Below are 17,304 nucleotides of genomic sequence, written 5' to 3'. Positions count from 1 at the left end.
ATTTTTTGAACGGGTTAATTTATCTGTCCCTTTCTATCATCTGTTTGGATGAAGCATTAAGTAAATGGCATCTTCTCAGCCTTTGTAGAGGTTCAGAAGAAGGCAGGCTGGATTTCTTCAGCACGTAATTCTGCTTGTGTTCAATCCTTCCTCCCTTGGGGTTTGGACCTTACAGAACTGTACCAGGGTAGGAATGGAATTATGCACTGGAATCCCGCCCCCCCTTGTAGCAACACTTCCTTTCATGAAGAAAGCCAGATGAGCAAGTAGGGCTTAATAATGAAAGCACATTTTGCCAGCAACAGCATCTGTAGTGGTATGATGTTATATTAGCCCAGGCTTTCCATGTGCAGGGCCTTTCTGACAGGGAAGAATACCTTAAAACATCTACCATTCCTCCTAAGCCTGCCACAAGTTGTGAATGTGTATTCATTATATGAAAGGTATGCTAGAAGCTTTTTCTGAACTTTAAAAATCAGTTCTTGGTGCTACTAATCCATGGTTGTTTCATCTACTTTCGCTGGCTACATGCTACATGCGTAAGGTGCTTGCAAACAATTCAAGTGGTAGCTTCACTGCAAGAGCTGTGATGTGAATGCTTCGTTGTCCACAAGAATATGTCTTTAACTGCTAAAATTGCCTACCACAAGTCCATGAAAGTTGACAAATTGTGGTAGCCATTAGGGCTATTGGTTTAGGGCTGATGGCTGCCATCTGGCAGTCATCTGGATTTTTACAGAACAGATGTGGTAACCCTAATACTCAACTGAGGGCGATCTCTTTAGGGAGATCACACCTAGAGTCTGTAAAGTCTAACATGAATGCTGGAACAAGTACCTTGCCATTGTTCCCAGTTGCAAAAAGCAGTAAGTTGGCTTCCAGTTTCCAAGACTTGGTGCCAATCTCCAGATAGTTAAAAATAGTGATGCTGGGTTTTCACCGATTTTAAAAAAAGTATTCTTTATGGTGGCATTTGGACCATAAACACCTCGCAATACTCCCATTAGACAATGCCTTGATTAATACAATATGCTCAGCCAAAATTTGTTTAATCATGATATACTGGTTAAATATATTTAATTGATTGAAGTTATATAACAAGCCAAGCCAAAATATGGTTTAGGGTTTTGGTTTTGCATGTTATGTAAATTCAAATGTACTTTTTTTCCATTCCTCTACTTGAACAGTAAACTCATTCTCCAAACGTTTATCTGTACATAACCAAAACAGCATTATCTACATACAAGAGGGCAGTTGTAGTAAGCCCAACATAGCCATAGCCCAACTGAGTTTCCCACCTGCACTTAGTATGTGTGGAGAAAAAATGAACGACATGTACCCTGAACAAGGGAACTCCACTTGGCAACTTGTTGTACAATTGTGAAGTGCAACAGCAGCTGACATTTATATTTATTTACTACCTTCCTCTCTGGGAGGCAAAGAGAATGGTGCTGATTGGCCCTTAAAGCAAGAGGGCAGGATGCATTAAGGCCCTATCATCTTGAGAAATGGTATCAAATCTTTACCTGCTTCTTGTCCCTTCTGCATCACTAAAAGGCAACATTGCACATTGCCTCATACTTCAGCGCTAGAGAAATGTTGTGGAGCACTGAAGTCTCTTTCCTGGAAACAAAAATGGCTACTGAACTCTAGAAATGGGGGACAATTTTAATACCACAAAACAGTGCAATGTCCTGGCCTTACTTTTATAGTACATTCTATGTCTCTTGTCCAAAATGCCTGCAAAGAACCAAAACACTGTCAAACACTGAATCCCATTTCAGACACTCATTGCTGTAGAAGGCCATTGTGCCAAAAACTTCCTTGCACTACTGAGAGTTCTTCTGACACTTAGGATTTTTTTTAAAGACAACATTGCCCAAGTATAATAATGAAAGTAACTAACTGAGTTGCTAAGAATTAGAAAAAGATTTCCAAATGAATGAACAGAACGGCATCCAATTTCTGCATCCAACCAAACCAATTTAAAAAACAACACAGAACACTATGATGGAGGTTTTTAGCAATATTTAATGGCATCTCAACAAAAAATGGCTGTTTATAAATTTTGCTTTCAGAAAGAAAGAAAAGAAAATGCACTTGGTCCATGTTTGCAAAAAGCCAGTTCCAAAAGGGGAAGCCCGGAACAGCTGATGCAAGAACAGCTGGAATCGCCTTCCCTTCTTGGGGAGGGGGGAAGAGTTTTCCATGGTCACGTGGAACACAAGGAAAAAGCACTAATGGAATGCGAGAAATATTCTTGCCATCCCCTTGAGAACCACTTCCTTAAGACGGGCAGAGCTACGTCACTACGTTTAAGACAGGTACATACACGACCTCACCCCCCCTCCCTGGCAGAGAAGGGAATGGGAGCACCAAACCTTGTGCAGTGCTTTTTGCATTGCTGGGTAACCGTAATCACAATAAGAGCAGATGTCTGCTGCTCTCGTTTCCTGGGTTCTTAGAATGAAAGAGGAACTACAGAAACTGACATTTGCACATTGGAGGAGGTGTGGTGATGAGATGGGAAGCAACCTGCTCCCCCTTTAATTCTCAAGGACAGGCTAAGCTTCAAAAAAAAAAGGGGGGGGGGAAGGTTGGGGAAAGCTCTGCTTTCCAAGGTTCTTAATTAGAAGATTCATCAGTCTACCCCCATAGGCACGAGGAGACAGGCCCAGCTGCATTCAAAGGAATGAGCCAGTCTTTGGAGACCATACTGAAAGAGGGAACACAATTCAGAGGCAGTTGAGAAGAGGTTGGTCGCATAAAGCTGACAATCACTTAGGAGGTGATCCATCTGGAATGCAGAATTTCAAAGTCCTGGGTGGTTTTCATGTGGGGAGGAGGGATGGGGCAGGGAAGAAACACGCTCAGGCTAACTTCAGGAATTCCTGCAGAGTGTTCTGTTCCACTGCTTCCACAAACAGTTCATAGTCCTGCCAGGTGGGAGAAGAGCAAACTAAAAAACAGGGAAATATACAGTGAAAGGCTAAGAATCTCCTAGCATCAGACCAAAACTGTCTCTGCAGTCAAGGCACAAAATAGGAGAACAACAGGTTTCATTACACAGTGTTCAAAGCCTAGCTAAGGACTTGTTCTTGTGCATCAAAACTGATTATATAGCCATCTCCTTTGTAATCCTCTCTAGATGCTTATCTTCGCTTACAACTGAGAGGTTAATGAGATGTCAAAAGTAACCTTTGATGTAACATAACAGTTTGGTGGCAACATCTGCAGGATCCCTTGGAGAAATATCTAAGACTTTCAGAGACTAAGTGGCTTGTTGGTGCTCTAGCTCAGACATCAGCCTGGGTGCATATCCAGTCTCAACTGCTGTGAAAGCCACAAGTACCTTATATCTTCTCTGCTGATCTTCCTTCCTTTCAGAACTATTCTGTCTCATGTAAACCGAGTCACTCCCCACTATGAGCTTTTACTCAAGATGTGGCCCAAGTACCAGGGACAGGACTGCAACCTTCATGATTAATACAGTCCATAAATGCTAGACAATGGCCAAAACCCCTTTTTCACAGAACAAGGCTACCAATCACTTTGGCATGATGGAATTTTCACAAATGACAATAAATGCCTTTTAACCTGAAACATGTCACTTGTCAGTATCAAATGTCATAAAATTAAGGCACATTTCAGAGATACTTCAGGTGGAGGGAAAACAAGAGAGTATTCTTATGCCCCACAGGGCTACCTCTGCAAATGACCCTCTGACTTTGTCAGGAAATGGCTCAAGAACATAATTCAATTTAGTCAGTATTCATTTTCTTCTCAAAGAGATGCATCACCAGAGTCTGTTATATTTCCTCCTGCTGTCAGCAAGCCAAAAAACTCATCACCTTTAAACTAATGATTCATTTTATATTCTGAGACATTTTGTAATAAGCACCTAAAAGAGTATGGAAGTGCATGGAAAAAGGAGATTTTCCCTCCCTGCCTATCAAGATTCGCTGTCTAGTTTCAGGCCAAGCCCAGCAAGACAACAGCTTTCCTTTAACTTCTTCAAGGGGCTTGCATTGTAGCAGGTGCTATTTTTAAAAAAATGTTTGGGAATACCAAGTGTCGCCCTACCATTTCATGTATGAAAAAGGACTGTTGAAAATCCAGCTATGCATTTGTCAGAGGAGCCTAAATCCCCAGATGCAGACCCCCTCCAGATGTTGATGAACTACAACTCCTAGCAGCCCCAGCCAGCCTGGCCAATATTGAGGGATGCTGGGAGTTGTAGCTTAGAAATATTTGGAGGGGTAGAAGTTTCCCTTCCCCATTCTAAATAATACAAAATGTCACAAGCAAGCATGCCACCCTGGTCTACATATGACACACAAGCAGTTGTTACTCTGGGCTGCTTCATACACAGCCCTTGTCATGCAGGCCATTCATTCATTCAGCATGAATGCTGAAATCCAGGCCTAGTCACAAAATGAGGACTGAGAGTCAATGTTGCATCCTGTGAATGGTAGACCAGCCTCTATAAACCACAAGTTAGTTACTAAAAACTAAAAGTTCCTATTGTCCCATGGAAAACTCTCCCAAACTGTGATGTAAAATACAGCATATACTACCATACCAGTGGCCACTCACCCCGCAATAGTGGTCCCCATTGAAAATCTGGGGAGGAATGGCTTTGGGGTTGCCCGATTTGGTCCTCATTTCTTCCCGAAGGGCATTGTCTTGGGAGATGTCCACCAGGTTGTACTTGATATTCTTTCCATCCAAGATCCTGGTCACTTCGCTCTGCTGGGATTTGATCTGTGGGGCACACGTATCAGCGGGGGGAAGGAAGAAGAGGAAAAGAAAAGGGAAGAGGAGGAAGCATCCTGCACTGGGATATGCAGGGAAGGCAACTGATCCTACACATCAAGGCACACTGTAATACCAAGAGCCAGAGGCAGGGTGGGACGGCGGCAGGTGAGTGAATCCAATCCTGGCTAAATACAGGCAGAACCCGGGAGGTGCCAAGGCCTCCACTAGTGGTATTTCCTGCACCAAGGAGGCGGCAGGCCCTCGACAGGGAAGCAGAAGAGGACGGCTGGCTGGCTCCCGCTGGGAGGATCCGCGCCTGGGGGTGGGGAAAGAGCCTTTCCTAAAGGAGGATCCTCCCTCCCTTTTGTCACAGGATTGGAGTTCTTCCCGTTCAGATTTTCCTCAAATTGCTCAGATGACTCCACTGGCGTGGGAGGGAATTTGGAACCGAAAAGGAGTGCTCCGTTCTTGGAAAACGTAAAGGGAAGAGAAGCCCATCTAAATCTAGGAGGAAAGACTCGCAGCCCGGCGCGTATTCCCGCCCTCCAGATGCCCTGGCCGGGGGATGAGCACATCTGGGAGAAGACCTGACTGGGGGGCCGCGAGAGGCGGGGAGACGAAAGCGCAGCCAGAGCAGGATCGTTTGGGGTGGGGGGCGCAGGCAGCTGCCCCGGGGGAGGGGGGAAGACCCCACCCCCGAAGGCAGCGCACACCGCAAAGGGGCGGCACCGACCCCTGGCACGGGGGGGGGGGCGCTCGGAGGGGCCGCGCTGCGCTTACCTCCCGAGAGCCGGTCACCGAAGTGCTGTAGACCGTGAGGCAGGCCATGGCGCTCGGCGCTCCCTCTTCTTCGGCTGCCGGAGGGGTGGATAGATGGAGCGGGAAGGAAGCAAAACGCTGGGCAGGGCTCCGCCGCCGCCCCAGCCAGCATGTGACCGCAGCCAGGCCAATGGGGTGGGCCGCCGCGAGCATGCGGAACGGGCGGTCCGAGGCGGCTGGCTGGAGGGTCGGCGCGGCCCCGGAGCCCGCCCCGCTCTCTTTCCGTGCAGCGCTGCAGCCGGGTCCCGGGCTGCGCTGCCCTTTGGGGCCCTCGTGCCGCGGGCGACCGCTCGGCAGTCGCTCGCCAGAGCGCAGCTGGGGGGCTGCCACGTAAGGGGGCGGCTGCCGGCGGGGGAGGGCTCGGACTCATCCACCGGCAGCGCTCGCTTATGCCGCCGCCGCCGCCTCTCTCCGGGCGGGCATAAATTCAGTCGCAGGCGATACAAAGTAATGGCTTCACTAAGTCGGTAAATGCAGACTTTTTGCTTTTTTACAACAAGCCCTTTATGCTTGCTTGTGCTCCTCGCCGCAGCGGCTTACGAGTCCCCGACCTTCGTATTTTCTGCTCGTTTTATTAGCAAAGATGGAAAATGGCAGCTGTAGAAAAATTCACTGTGGGATCTTTTTGCTTCCGCATTAAAGAAAATGAAGAAAATAGCGAGGCAACTGTTAGGCTCCCACCATTAGTAAAAGTAGAATCGACTGCCTTAAGTGCCAAATGCATTCCCAAGGGAACGCGTTTGGCCTCCATTCTTCCAGTGCTTTGCTATTTTAATAAAACTTTTTACAATTTTGGATCTGATTTTATTTGCAGCAATTTTATTGTTACGTTTTATATTTTGTAGTGTCGTAAGAGGTCCTGAGTGTTTGCATAAATAAAAGTGTGGAGTATAATTTCAATAATAAAGTTTGGATTTCTCATTCCAGCGTTGGAGATTAGAACTCCAGCCCAGTTTTTTTGGACCCAAACAGTCCATGTACTTGGAGTTACCAAGTTGTAACTAGGTCAACTCTACCAAAACAAAAGCAACCAATAGAACAACCTAGTTTTTAATTATTTTTTTAAAAATAAATTTAACTTCCTTTGGAAGGAAGAGATGTTAAAGCAATGAACGCAGTATAGTACCATAAAATATTGCTAGATTGGGGTTGCTAGACATTGTGTAAAAAACTACAATCCTAGAGTGAAATTTAGTGCAATTCTTGTGTTAATAGTATACTTTTAAAAAAGAAAAAACCCACTTTTGTGATAAAAATAACCAGCATATAAACAGATTATTCTTGTTTACAAGCAGCAACAAAATGTTATACCCGAGTTTTTTTCCTTGTACAGAAACTTCAAGTCATAATCTCTGCCAAATGCTGAGAATAAAGCAGCTACTCCTGTCACAATCTCTGATCACAGCTTTACAAACTTTCCCTATTTTTTTTTTAATTAAATAGCCTAAACTGCAATGAGTGTACCAGAGTTTGGGAAACAGCTGTCTACAAAACAACAAATCTTGAATACTATGTGGACTATGACAAGGGTGTGCAGAATCACCCTTGCTATTTATTATGTATTCTGAAGCTTTAGAAGAATGTCAAGAAGGTATAAAAATTAATGGCATAAGTTTGTGTTGTGCAGATACTATTCTATTAGCAAATAACAACCAAGGGTTACAAATGTTACTCAATTAGATTAAATGTAACTCAGAACAAAAACATAGTTATCAGCAAAAATAAAATCTGTGAAAAATAGGAAAATAAATGCAGAAGGTGCAGCAGTATAAATACCGGGGCTCTGTTTTTAATGACAGATGGAACCAGAGCATGGACATAATAAAAGGGTAGGTTTGAAGGGGCAAGAGTAGCTTTTTGAAAAATAAGTGAACCTGTTGGCTGCCAGGTTTTAAGAAAAGAACTTTGCTGATGGATTGTATGCTGATAGGTTTTGCTTTTACTTTTTTTAAGGAGTAGAAACATGGAAAATAATAATGATGATGATAATTTATATATTGCCCGACTCTCAGCAACTCTGGACAGTTAAATAATGATCAGGAGTATAGAAGGATGTTAAATAATGGACTTAGGAAAGATACTTAAAATATCATGGGTTGAATGTGTTTGAGACAGGATGGTCTTCCAGACAATGGGCAAAGATAGGGAAATTGTGGATTCCATCCAGAAAAGGAAATTGGAATATCTAGGACCCTAGTGCAATGCGAAATGTCTACTTTGATTAATTATATGAAGAAAAATTCAAGGGGTTGTCAAAAATATGTCCTTGTTTCAAAAGAATATTGCCACAAACCTCTTTACAGGAGACAGCACTAAATGAAGTAGTTTATCATAAACGGCTTGTTTACTAAATTGCACAAGTATTCATATACTCTGTTAAGTACACACATCTGCAGCACTGGGATCACTGCAAGGACTGTATCAATAGAATAGAGAATGCTTGATTTAGCGTTCTCTCGTTTGAGTAATATCCACCAGTAAGCATTTGATAGGTTGCAGGGACACGCTCAACTTTCTTTCCAAGGTCTAAGAGCAAGGTTAGACCATGTACCTGCCTTCACCACTGATCATGCTACATACAGCTGACAGAAGTGAATCAACACCAGTAGCCACCACTGAATATGCTTGTCCTAATATAAGGCCTTTTTGTAAAGCGCATGCAGGACCCCCCTCCTTCAGCTGCCTTCTACAACCTCATGGAAAAAGGCGCATTAATCTGTTCAGTCGTAAGGACTAACCAGTTAAATTACTGCCTTCCTGTTTCATAGAAGGGTTTGTTTTAAGATCCACCTGAGAGCTTACAGCCTTCTTTCCATTCCAATGCATAAACATAACTGCCAACCTTGCAGCAGTATCAGAATTCAGTTTCTCTCTTTCCAAAGGTTTATTTCTAGGAGAATTAAGGCATTTCAACATTTGAATTCATACATTCTAGAATGTCAAGTTAATGTCTGCATAGAGAACAGTGATATGAAAATACAGTTTAAAAAGTGCATCCGCATAAAAACATGTTAACCCATAATGGCACCCTGACATTGAAAATGTCCATGCCACCAGCAGTGGTCATATCCTTCCACATGAAGTTAGACTTATGAGGAACCAGCCATGGCTTTTGAAGATCCAAATCATTTAAGGAGAAATGCATTAAAGTATTTTATAATTTCAGCATAATAATTCTGGTTTCAGGAAGGAATCACAAGAAAACCTGAGACTACTGAACAAGATTATCTTAGAAATTTCAAAAACCTGTTACCAAGACAGATCTTTCTCCACGGACTTCCTTCACTATACCCAATTCAGTTTTTCTACATATGTGCTGCCATATTATATTCAATCCTAACTCATAAAAGCTTTCACAACCTTGCAGAAACTACATTACAAAGATAAGGAGCAGTCTCCATGATTGTAGTGTTTGGGAAACGTTCTGCCATAAATTACAGAAACGAATGCTGGCAACGCTTTTCTGAACAAAGACTGCAGCTGTTAACAGGAACCAGCTCCAGAATTGTAGGAAACAAAATTAAGTCTTTCTCACAACCTTACAGACTTGTTTTCCTTAGAGAGCTTTCCTATCAGGAGAAAAACTTTGATTTCCTGCTGTGGGAAATCACCTGAAAAGATAATAAAGACATTCTGAAAACTCACCCTGTAGCGACTTTCCCTGATCTACAATCTTAGTTCTCATCCTCCATTTTTTTGGCCTTCACTGTGTAATGCAGTTATCACCCATATCTTGAGCGTATCTGTCTGAAATAGCAGTCCGCAAATCTTCAATCTCTTTGTGCAACTGTTTTACATCCTCCAGCTTCTTTGCTAGCGTGTCTGGTTTCAACAAGTCCTTTTCTTTAACAGAACAATGCACAGCTGTGAAATCAGACAGGAGATTCTCAGATTAACAACAGAGTCATTTTCCAGTGAAAAATCAGTATTGGGGATTTGGCATCTACTCCATATAGAGCTAGAAAGTTGGGTTTTTCCTTTTTTTTTTAAAAAATGCAGTTTTTAAAACTGTTATTAATCATCATGGAGACCACTTCCAAATAGTCTGGAGTTAGTTAAGATGTAACAGTTACATCACAACCTTGAAACTCTACACAAGAAACATCTAGGGAGTTCCATAAGGAGCAATCATGCTTGAATAAAGTGGAGGAAACAGTTTTCCTCAGCACAAAATGTTATCTTCTCCTAACCTCCATAATGTACTGTTAAAGAGCACCAACAGGCAAGGCAGGACATACGAATGTCTGCATGAAGGGCGAGGAAGGGCAAGTGACGAAATGTACATGGTGACATCATCAGGCAAGTGCCACGACTTAGAGACTCGAGCCAGACATCGGGACCCAAGTAAGTAATGGGAGCATTTGCACGAGGGTGTCATGGTTTGCTGTGGACACCACGCAAGAAAAGCTACAAGACTATTACACTCCCCAAGTGTTAAAAACAAATGGACCATCATCTGTCACTATGGAAAAAAGGCCCCATATGACTTACTGTGAATGCCCAACAGCAAAGACAAATTGGGATCTTTTCCTTGTGCCCGCTGAGTCACCACACTATAGACAGAGTGCAAGTCCTGTAGGCAGCTGGCCAGCTCACTATGCAGCTCTTGGGTCAGGCTGGCCGTTTCACCTGACAGTAACTGGCCCAGCTCCATCTGCCGGAGGTGCTCCTGGAGAGTCAGGTTTTTTTCCATCAGTTCTTGGTTCTGGGCAGACAGCTGAAAATCAATACCAAAAAACAGGGCCTTCACACATCATTCCTGGTTCTTCACTAGCCCCTAGTTCAGCGTTTCTCAACCGTGGCAATTTGAAGATGTGTGGACTTGAATTCCCAGGATTCTGAGAGTTGAAGTCCACCCATCTTCAAGCTGCCAAGGCTGAGAAACACTGCCCTAGTTGCAATTCCACAGTACTGGGTCTCACAAGCATGTTTGGGAGACATCAGGTACATCCATGTCTTTTCTCCTCAGTTCTGAGATCACTCGTAGCACAATATATGCTAACACACACACTGTGGGGAGAAGGAAAAATTAGATCTGCAGCAGCTTGATACTTGGCTTTTACAATGAAGGAAAGCACATACTTCAGATTATTGCATTTGTGCTACCAGGGGAAATAGTGCCCTTACAAACAAAACTGGAAATATGTAATTATTCTGCCAGGAGACATTCCAATACGTTTACGCCTTGCTGCATAGAACAGAACTTGCGCCGTGGAGACAGGCCAGTGTTCAAGAATTGTCCTCTTTTCCCCACCCCAAGAAGCAAATGCAGTCGATCTTTGATTAAGACAAGGGTAACGAGATCAAAGACGTAGATAAATTCAATTTCTATAGTGAGAAAGATCATCTAGCATACCCTTTAGTAATACTCCTTAGATACCTCTCAGCGAAGTAGGAGCCTGTATAGACCAGTATTTCTCACAACTTCAAGATGTGTGGGCAACTCCCAGCATGCTGGGGGGCGGGGGGGGGCAGAATTCTGAGAGTTGAAGTCCACCCATCTTCAAGCTACCATGGCTGAGAAACACTGGTATAGACTGCCTTAGCTTACAGAGTCGCTACTGTGTTCTGTTGGAAAGCGAAGGAATACAAGTTGGTTTACCTACAGAAATTTCTATGGATCTCTGTGATTGATTTGCGTTTCATTTATTCAGACAGTTTCAGCTCTGGATGGATGTTAGCAGTCCAACCTCCCCCTCCCCCAACCAATTCAGAGCAGAGGGGAAAAAACAAAATGTGGATTGTGCTGCTTCATCACAACGTCCAACTTGTGACAAAAGAGCTGTACCACCACATCTCCAGGAGATCAAAAGAATCTCCACTCAGCCTCCTTTTACCACAATATGTTTTTTGTATTGTATGCAAGGAAGGAAATTGAATAGCTAGATGGTTCACAAGCAGCACTGCAAATCACATCCCACCACGGTAACTAGGTTGTGGGAACCGGCCCTAGTAAAAGCAGAGCCTTACTTACAATAACGCAAAAGGCTGTTAGCATATGTGCTGGGCAAAAGAATTTGAATCATGGGACTACTTGCAGTCTCCAAGTCTCATGTAATCCCTCTAACCCATGCTGACTTTTATTCTGAAGTAACAGAAAGGAGAATTGTTTGATACATGGGGAGTAATACCCTTCTTGTTAACTTAATTCTGTTTTAATTAAATTTAAATCAAATGGAATCTTTTTCCCTTGCTTTCCTTGCTTTTCAGAGTATGGCCCCCAACATCCTACTCAAAGTCAAAGGGCAGGCCTCAATCCAAAGAAAGATTATGCACTTCTGAACTAATTAGAGGGAGGGAAGGTTCAAATCAGGCTATAGATTAGAACTGGGAGAAAAAAATAGATGGATTAGGACACTCTGTGCAAAAGAGAAACTACACTAGTGAACTAGTATTAAGAATCAGAAAGCCTAGTAATTGGGATGGTTGAACTGCCGACATTTAAAAAAGAAGCTACCTCTTTCACAGCTCTGCGCAGCTGCTGCAATGCATTTTCCTGCCTCAAGGCTTCTGCTCTCAAAGCCTGGGCTGTACCATCATCCTGGGCAATCTGTTCCTCCAGATCCTGGAAGACAAACAGAAGACAAATTGAGATTATGTTACTGGTGATGTGGAACACGTGTGTGTTGTACCTAATGCTCCAACAAGAAGCTCACCTTTACTTGTGAAGATAACTGATCCGTTTTCTTCTTCTGATTTTCCACGATCTGAAAAGAATCAAAGTGATCAAATGTTCCCATACATCTTCCATCAGATGTACCTACTGCTGAATGAATGTGCTCACAAGCATTTGTACCCTTGTGCATGATCCAATGTAAAGGCCTGGAAAAGTTTTACTCCAAGGATCATCCCAAATACTCAAAATGCTAAATAGCATCATTTATGGGTTCTTTCAGAGAAAATACTTTATTGCAAATCTGACCTATCCCATAAAATGCAGCCTTAGTTCAAGACCATATCTGCAGGAAAAGCTGCCAAACATCTGTGTTCATGATAAAAAAAAAGGTATAAACAGTATTTATCCAAAGAAGAGACAGAACAAAATTAACCCACATCACATCTATGCAATGCCTTGCTTTCTCACTTTATTCACCTAAAGATTTTCACCTCCCCAATAATTGTGTGCATATCACACACTTGTGTATGCATATACGTGTTATCTGTATAAACATCCACCAGAAGCTACACACACACACACACACAAAAAAAAAGGCAGGACAAAAATTGAACTAATTACTATCAAAATTGCCTTAAAATTAGGTACTCTATTTATTTTGTAAATAAAATTAATCCTTCATGTGTAAATAGCAACAAAAAGATGTACAGATAGGCAGTAAGGAAAGACACTGGTGCAGTGAGAAGGAAGGGAAGGAGGAACAAAATGGGTGAGGAGGAAGAAAAGCAAAGAAATCAGCAGACCCCAGAGGAAACACAGAAAAGCCCCATTTAGGGTTTAGAAAGGGTTAAAATAAATTAGGCAAACAGTCCCACTCAAGATACTGGTTAATCTTCAAAGACACTGGGGAAATGTCTGTGTTTGTAAGTGGAGAATTAACCCAGGTATGCTTATTTTAAGTGAATGTGACTGTAAGCTTTGATCCTTTAGAATGGGATTAGAATCTTGACCAAGTACATCCCAGTCTGATCAATGAGTGTAACGTACGGATAGTGATACCCAGGATTGCACAGACCATAAAGGAAGGGAATGCTGATCTCCTCCTCCCTACAGAGTGGACATCCACATAGGAGCTCTAATTTCATCTTTGAAGTTACCTTCCTGAGAAGATCACGTTCTTTTTGCAGAGCATCTTTTTCTCCCCTCTCTCTCTCTCTCTCTTGGGCATAATCTTCGGCTACCGGAGGCTTCATGTGCTGCATTTTATCTTGCAAACTAGGAAACAGGATGCTTTCATTAAATGGAATGAACTTCATAAGCTCACCCTTTGAAAGTGGACTTCATAATAACACTTCAAAAGCAAATTAGAAACACTACTCAATTCCAAAGACACATGTTGATACAAAAAAAAGCCAACTATTAAAGAGACTCTTCAGTCATACCATATATGCTGAAATTCCATGTCTGTGAGAAATTGAAAAGCTAAAATTGTCTACAAGCTATGCCCTACCATTCCCACAATCAAGCCTAAGCAACAAGGCAAGTTCTCTTACCACAGTTGCCAAATCTCCACTGTATTCAAGGAGAAACATGGTGGAAGCAGGTAAATAAAAATGCCTTCAAAGCCTGCTCCAGTTGGGTCACCCCCTCTGAGCCAAACGCCCTGTTGGGCCAACTTTTGTAAGATGCCTCAGAAGGATGTGAATCTTAAAAGCTGCGATAAATACAGTATCTTCCAAGGAGAGGGACCCAGCTAAGGAAAAAGCATGTGTTGGGAGGAGAGACAGAAACCCAACCCAACCCAAGCCAAACAAATTACCCTTCCCCAAACAGAGAAAGAGATCATACGTAAGAATATATTCCATGACTGCTACTCCCAAGCTCTTTTCTAACCCCAAAGCCCATGCGCTTTTGACTCTCCAATCGTGCCAGGTCATTTTCTGCCCTCCTCTCTCTGGGCAGAGGTATCAATACGGACTGGGGCAAATTATGAAATAAATGTCATGCCAAAGCAGTGCAACTCCTGTGTACATGGGTAATAATGATGCACACATTACAAAAAGGGGCGGGGTTTGTCTCATGCCATTCCTTTCATCATTCTGATGAAACTGATGGATTCTATGGATGCCCTTGTCTAAGGACTGCTCAGTTTACAGATTCTTAGAAGTATTTGCTGCTTGTCACAGTTAGCTTTCAAGACCCTTTCCCTTCTCTCTACAATTCCTATCACTAGAATCAGGGTTGAAAGGAGCCATTTGGCCTGCTTTATGCAGGAATCCAAATTAAGGTATCCTAGACAGGTGGGCTGTCTAGGCTCTGCTTGAACACATCCAGTGAAATGGAGCCCACCAGCTCTCTGGGTGATCAGTTCCATTGTCTAACAGCAACTACTTTTAACAAGTGTTTTCTAAGATTCAGCTGAATCTGCTTTCCTGTAACTTAAAACCATTATCCCACGTCGTACACTCTGGAAAGGGAACCAGTCTTGACCTTCTTCTAACTGAAGGTATTTGAAGAGTGCCATCGTATCTCCTCTCACTTGTTTTTTCTTGAGGCTAAACATACTTCAGTCTCCCTTCATAGGAGTTTTCTCCTGCCAAGACCTCTCTCTCTCTTACTCCCACCCCCTTTTCTGACTAACCGTGATACTTATATACCTGCTGTGCCTGCTATTTGTAGGAAGGCTTTACTGTCAGCAGCACAATGCACGCCTAGATAATCCTGGAAGCCAACATTCCCTTGTTTTCTTCCACTTCTCTGGTGTTACCTGCGCACCGTGGAAAGCAGTTCCATTTCCTTGTGTTTCCCCACTTCTAGCTGCAGCGCCTTCTCCCGGCAGTCAGTGCGAACATCTCTGAGCTCCCTTTCGAGAGAAGTCACTCTTTCTTGCAAAGTATTAACTGCCTGCTGAGATTCCTTTAACTAAAACATTGGTGGGGAGAGAGAACAAACACGTACGTCAGACTTCACTGAATCCTTTCTAGCAAGTGGACTATTCACAAAGCTCATACATTTATTCTGTTCAACCTTGCAGACCTACACTATCCAGCTATTCTTCCAAGCCAGCTGCATCCAGAAGATGCCCTTCTACCTGTTGATTTTGTTTCCGATGATCCTCCAGCACTGGGAGGTCAGCGACATAGCGCTCCAGAGTCTCAATTCTCTGCCGCTTCTCCTGGTTTTGGTCCAATTCTTTTTGGCATTTCTTTTTCAGATGATCAATGTGCTTGTCTCTGGACCTGACCTACACAACAGAACAACATATACCAGGGGTAGGTAGCAGCATGTTCTATTATTAATTTCAGATGCAAAAGGGCATTGCCTATAACCCACAAATACTAAAGTACAGAATGGACTATTATGTAGAACAAAAGGAGGTGATTCTGGGGCATAGCCTACTTTAAAAAAAAAAGAATATTTTGCAGAAACATAGTTATGGAAACCACTTCACATTTTAGAGAAGACAGGGAGCAGAGATTCAGTTTTCTACTGAAGACCTGAAGCACTGTAATACTCAGAAATCCAGCCTAATGATTTTGGTGCAATCATTTTGGGAAAATGTCTGTGTCTGCGTGTTTGTATGTACAGTATGTATGTATGTGTATATTCCTAAGGGAAAATCTTAATGCTTTACCTTTTCCCCCTTTCCTAGCTCCTAAAAACATCAGTTCCCATAGCACTTTATTACACAATAGGCCGTGAAAGGAATCAAAGCTTAAAGTGTGAATACCAGAAGAATCAAGCACTACAACAACAAATATGCTCAGTTCTTCTGCAATAAAACAGAAATATTGTTTTACCCTAAAATGTATTTAGGATGGGCATACACATAAGTCTGTAGAGGAAACCATGGATAGGCTCATTCTTTTCATGATCAGCAGCATTCACTGAAGCAAACGATTCCATGTTACTTATGTGAATAAGCACACATTCCTCTTTTTGCAGATCATGAAAAGGGAAACTGGGAGTTCAGTTCATCCAAAAAACCCACCCTTTCTTCTTGTTTCTTGAGTTCTGCTGAATGCTTCTGCACGGTCTCTCTGTGAGCCTCCTCAATCTGTTTCATACCAGCTTCTGAGGCAGCCAGTTTCCTTTCCAATTCAATTTTTTCCTTATTGAGTGACTCTGTTTTTTCAGTAAACTGAGCCCGTAAAAATATATTCTCCCGCTGTAACTCCTGCAAGAGATATTAAAGGAAGATCGTAATAGCCAAAGCGTCTCCTAAAATCCATACCCATCATCATAATCATAAAAGAATAATTGCTCAAACAATTTTAAATGCGAGCTTAGTAAACATCGGGGACAAGAATAGAAATGCATCAACAGTGAAGGAAGGAGAGAGTAACTGATTTTCCTCAGTGCTCAACGGAGAATCAAGCAGGCTTCCATGCCAAGAGAACAAAATCCAGTGAATTGCTATTAGAAAAAAAAGAGCAGTCTGCATCCCTGTCAGCAGGTAACTTATTTACAAAATTTTAGCCAATACTGCAGGGAATTAAAGGTTCCTGAAGTAGCAGATACAGAGCACGTCTCTTCTCCATTCACACCTCCTCCAATCCAACACTGCATTTAAAGTTCTTTTCCCGAGAGCCCATTTCAAGCCACTCAGCTACAAGGGCTACCTGCATTCTGAGCAGACACATGTCTCCGTAAGCAGCAGGATGGCCATAGAGGGCACTGTGGACTTGCAGCTCACTTTCTCGTAGTTTCTTCTCCAGCTGAGAAATGTGCTGTCTCTGCCTATGAGAATAAACCCATACAGTACATTAACACTTACAAAACGGAAAGTCTGAAAGAGAACATGAGAGGGCTTTCAGCAAAATGGTTAAATATCATTTGTTTCTCCATGTTTGTAACTGAAAGAAATCAATAAATGGGCTCACAGACGGATGTACAGGGAAAAGCTGACAGAGATAGGTTATCCACCTCCATGATCCCTCTCATAAATCAGTAAAAGCCACTTAAATGCACGCAAGAGAAATCACAACTCACCTTAGAAGCGAAACCTTCACCATCCTAGTTATAAGACAAGCTACATCTTAGCATAACTAGAAGAGGCCACGTAACCCAATTTATGCACTTTTTGTCCTTTTTAGTTAATCAAGAGAAGG

General features: G+C 42.7%; 2 protein-coding genes across 4 annotated transcripts in view; both read right to left on the bottom strand.

The window, feature by feature from the left end:
- The window catches only part of CEP85 (centrosomal protein 85), a 53,459-nt gene that overhangs the window by 32,378 nt on the left and 3,777 nt on the right, over nt 1–17,304 (bottom strand). Inside the window, exons 4-12 of one of the 2 annotated variants that reach the window (XM_063312110.1) lie at nt 16,816–16,933; nt 16,185–16,370; nt 15,285–15,437; nt 14,961–15,115; nt 13,351–13,468; nt 12,234–12,284; nt 12,035–12,142; nt 10,069–10,294; nt 8,432–9,441 (exon numbers count right to left, since the gene is read on the bottom strand). In XM_063312110.1, coding sequence (XP_063168180.1) covers nt 9,281–9,441; nt 10,069–10,294; nt 12,035–12,142; nt 12,234–12,284; nt 13,351–13,468; nt 14,961–15,115; nt 15,285–15,437; nt 16,185–16,370; nt 16,816–16,933 — 1,276 coding nt within the window. In that variant the 3' untranslated portion in view covers nt 8,432–9,280. Of the gene's footprint in view, nt 1–8,431; nt 9,442–10,068; nt 10,295–12,034; nt 12,143–12,233; nt 12,285–13,350; nt 13,483–14,960; nt 15,116–15,284; nt 15,438–16,184; nt 16,371–16,815; nt 16,934–17,304 lie in introns of those variants that run through there. The other variant, XR_010068531.1, reaches the window with a different exon arrangement.
- SH3BGRL3 (SH3 domain binding glutamate rich protein like 3) overlaps nt 2,012–17,304 on the bottom strand; it is a 40,647-nt gene continuing 25,354 nt past the window's right edge. The window contains exons 2-4 of one of the 2 annotated variants that reach the window (XM_063312112.1): nt 5,539–5,594; nt 4,597–4,764; nt 2,012–2,936 (exon numbers count right to left, since the gene is read on the bottom strand). In XM_063312112.1, the coding sequence (XP_063168182.1) occupies nt 2,871–2,936; nt 4,597–4,764; nt 5,539–5,586 (282 nt within the window). In that variant the 5' untranslated portion in view covers nt 5,587–5,594 and the 3' untranslated portion in view covers nt 2,012–2,870. Of the gene's footprint in view, nt 2,937–4,596; nt 4,765–5,538; nt 5,653–17,304 lie in introns of those variants that run through there. The other variant, XM_063312111.1, reaches the window with a different exon arrangement.

Source organism: Candoia aspera, chromosome 10, assembly GCF_035149785.1.
Source record: "Candoia aspera isolate rCanAsp1 chromosome 10, rCanAsp1.hap2, whole genome shotgun sequence".
Lineage (NCBI taxonomy): Eukaryota > Metazoa > Chordata > Lepidosauria > Squamata > Boidae > Candoia > Candoia aspera.
Note: the sequence above shows the minus strand (reverse complement) of the source record. Positions and strands in the feature narration are given on the sequence as shown.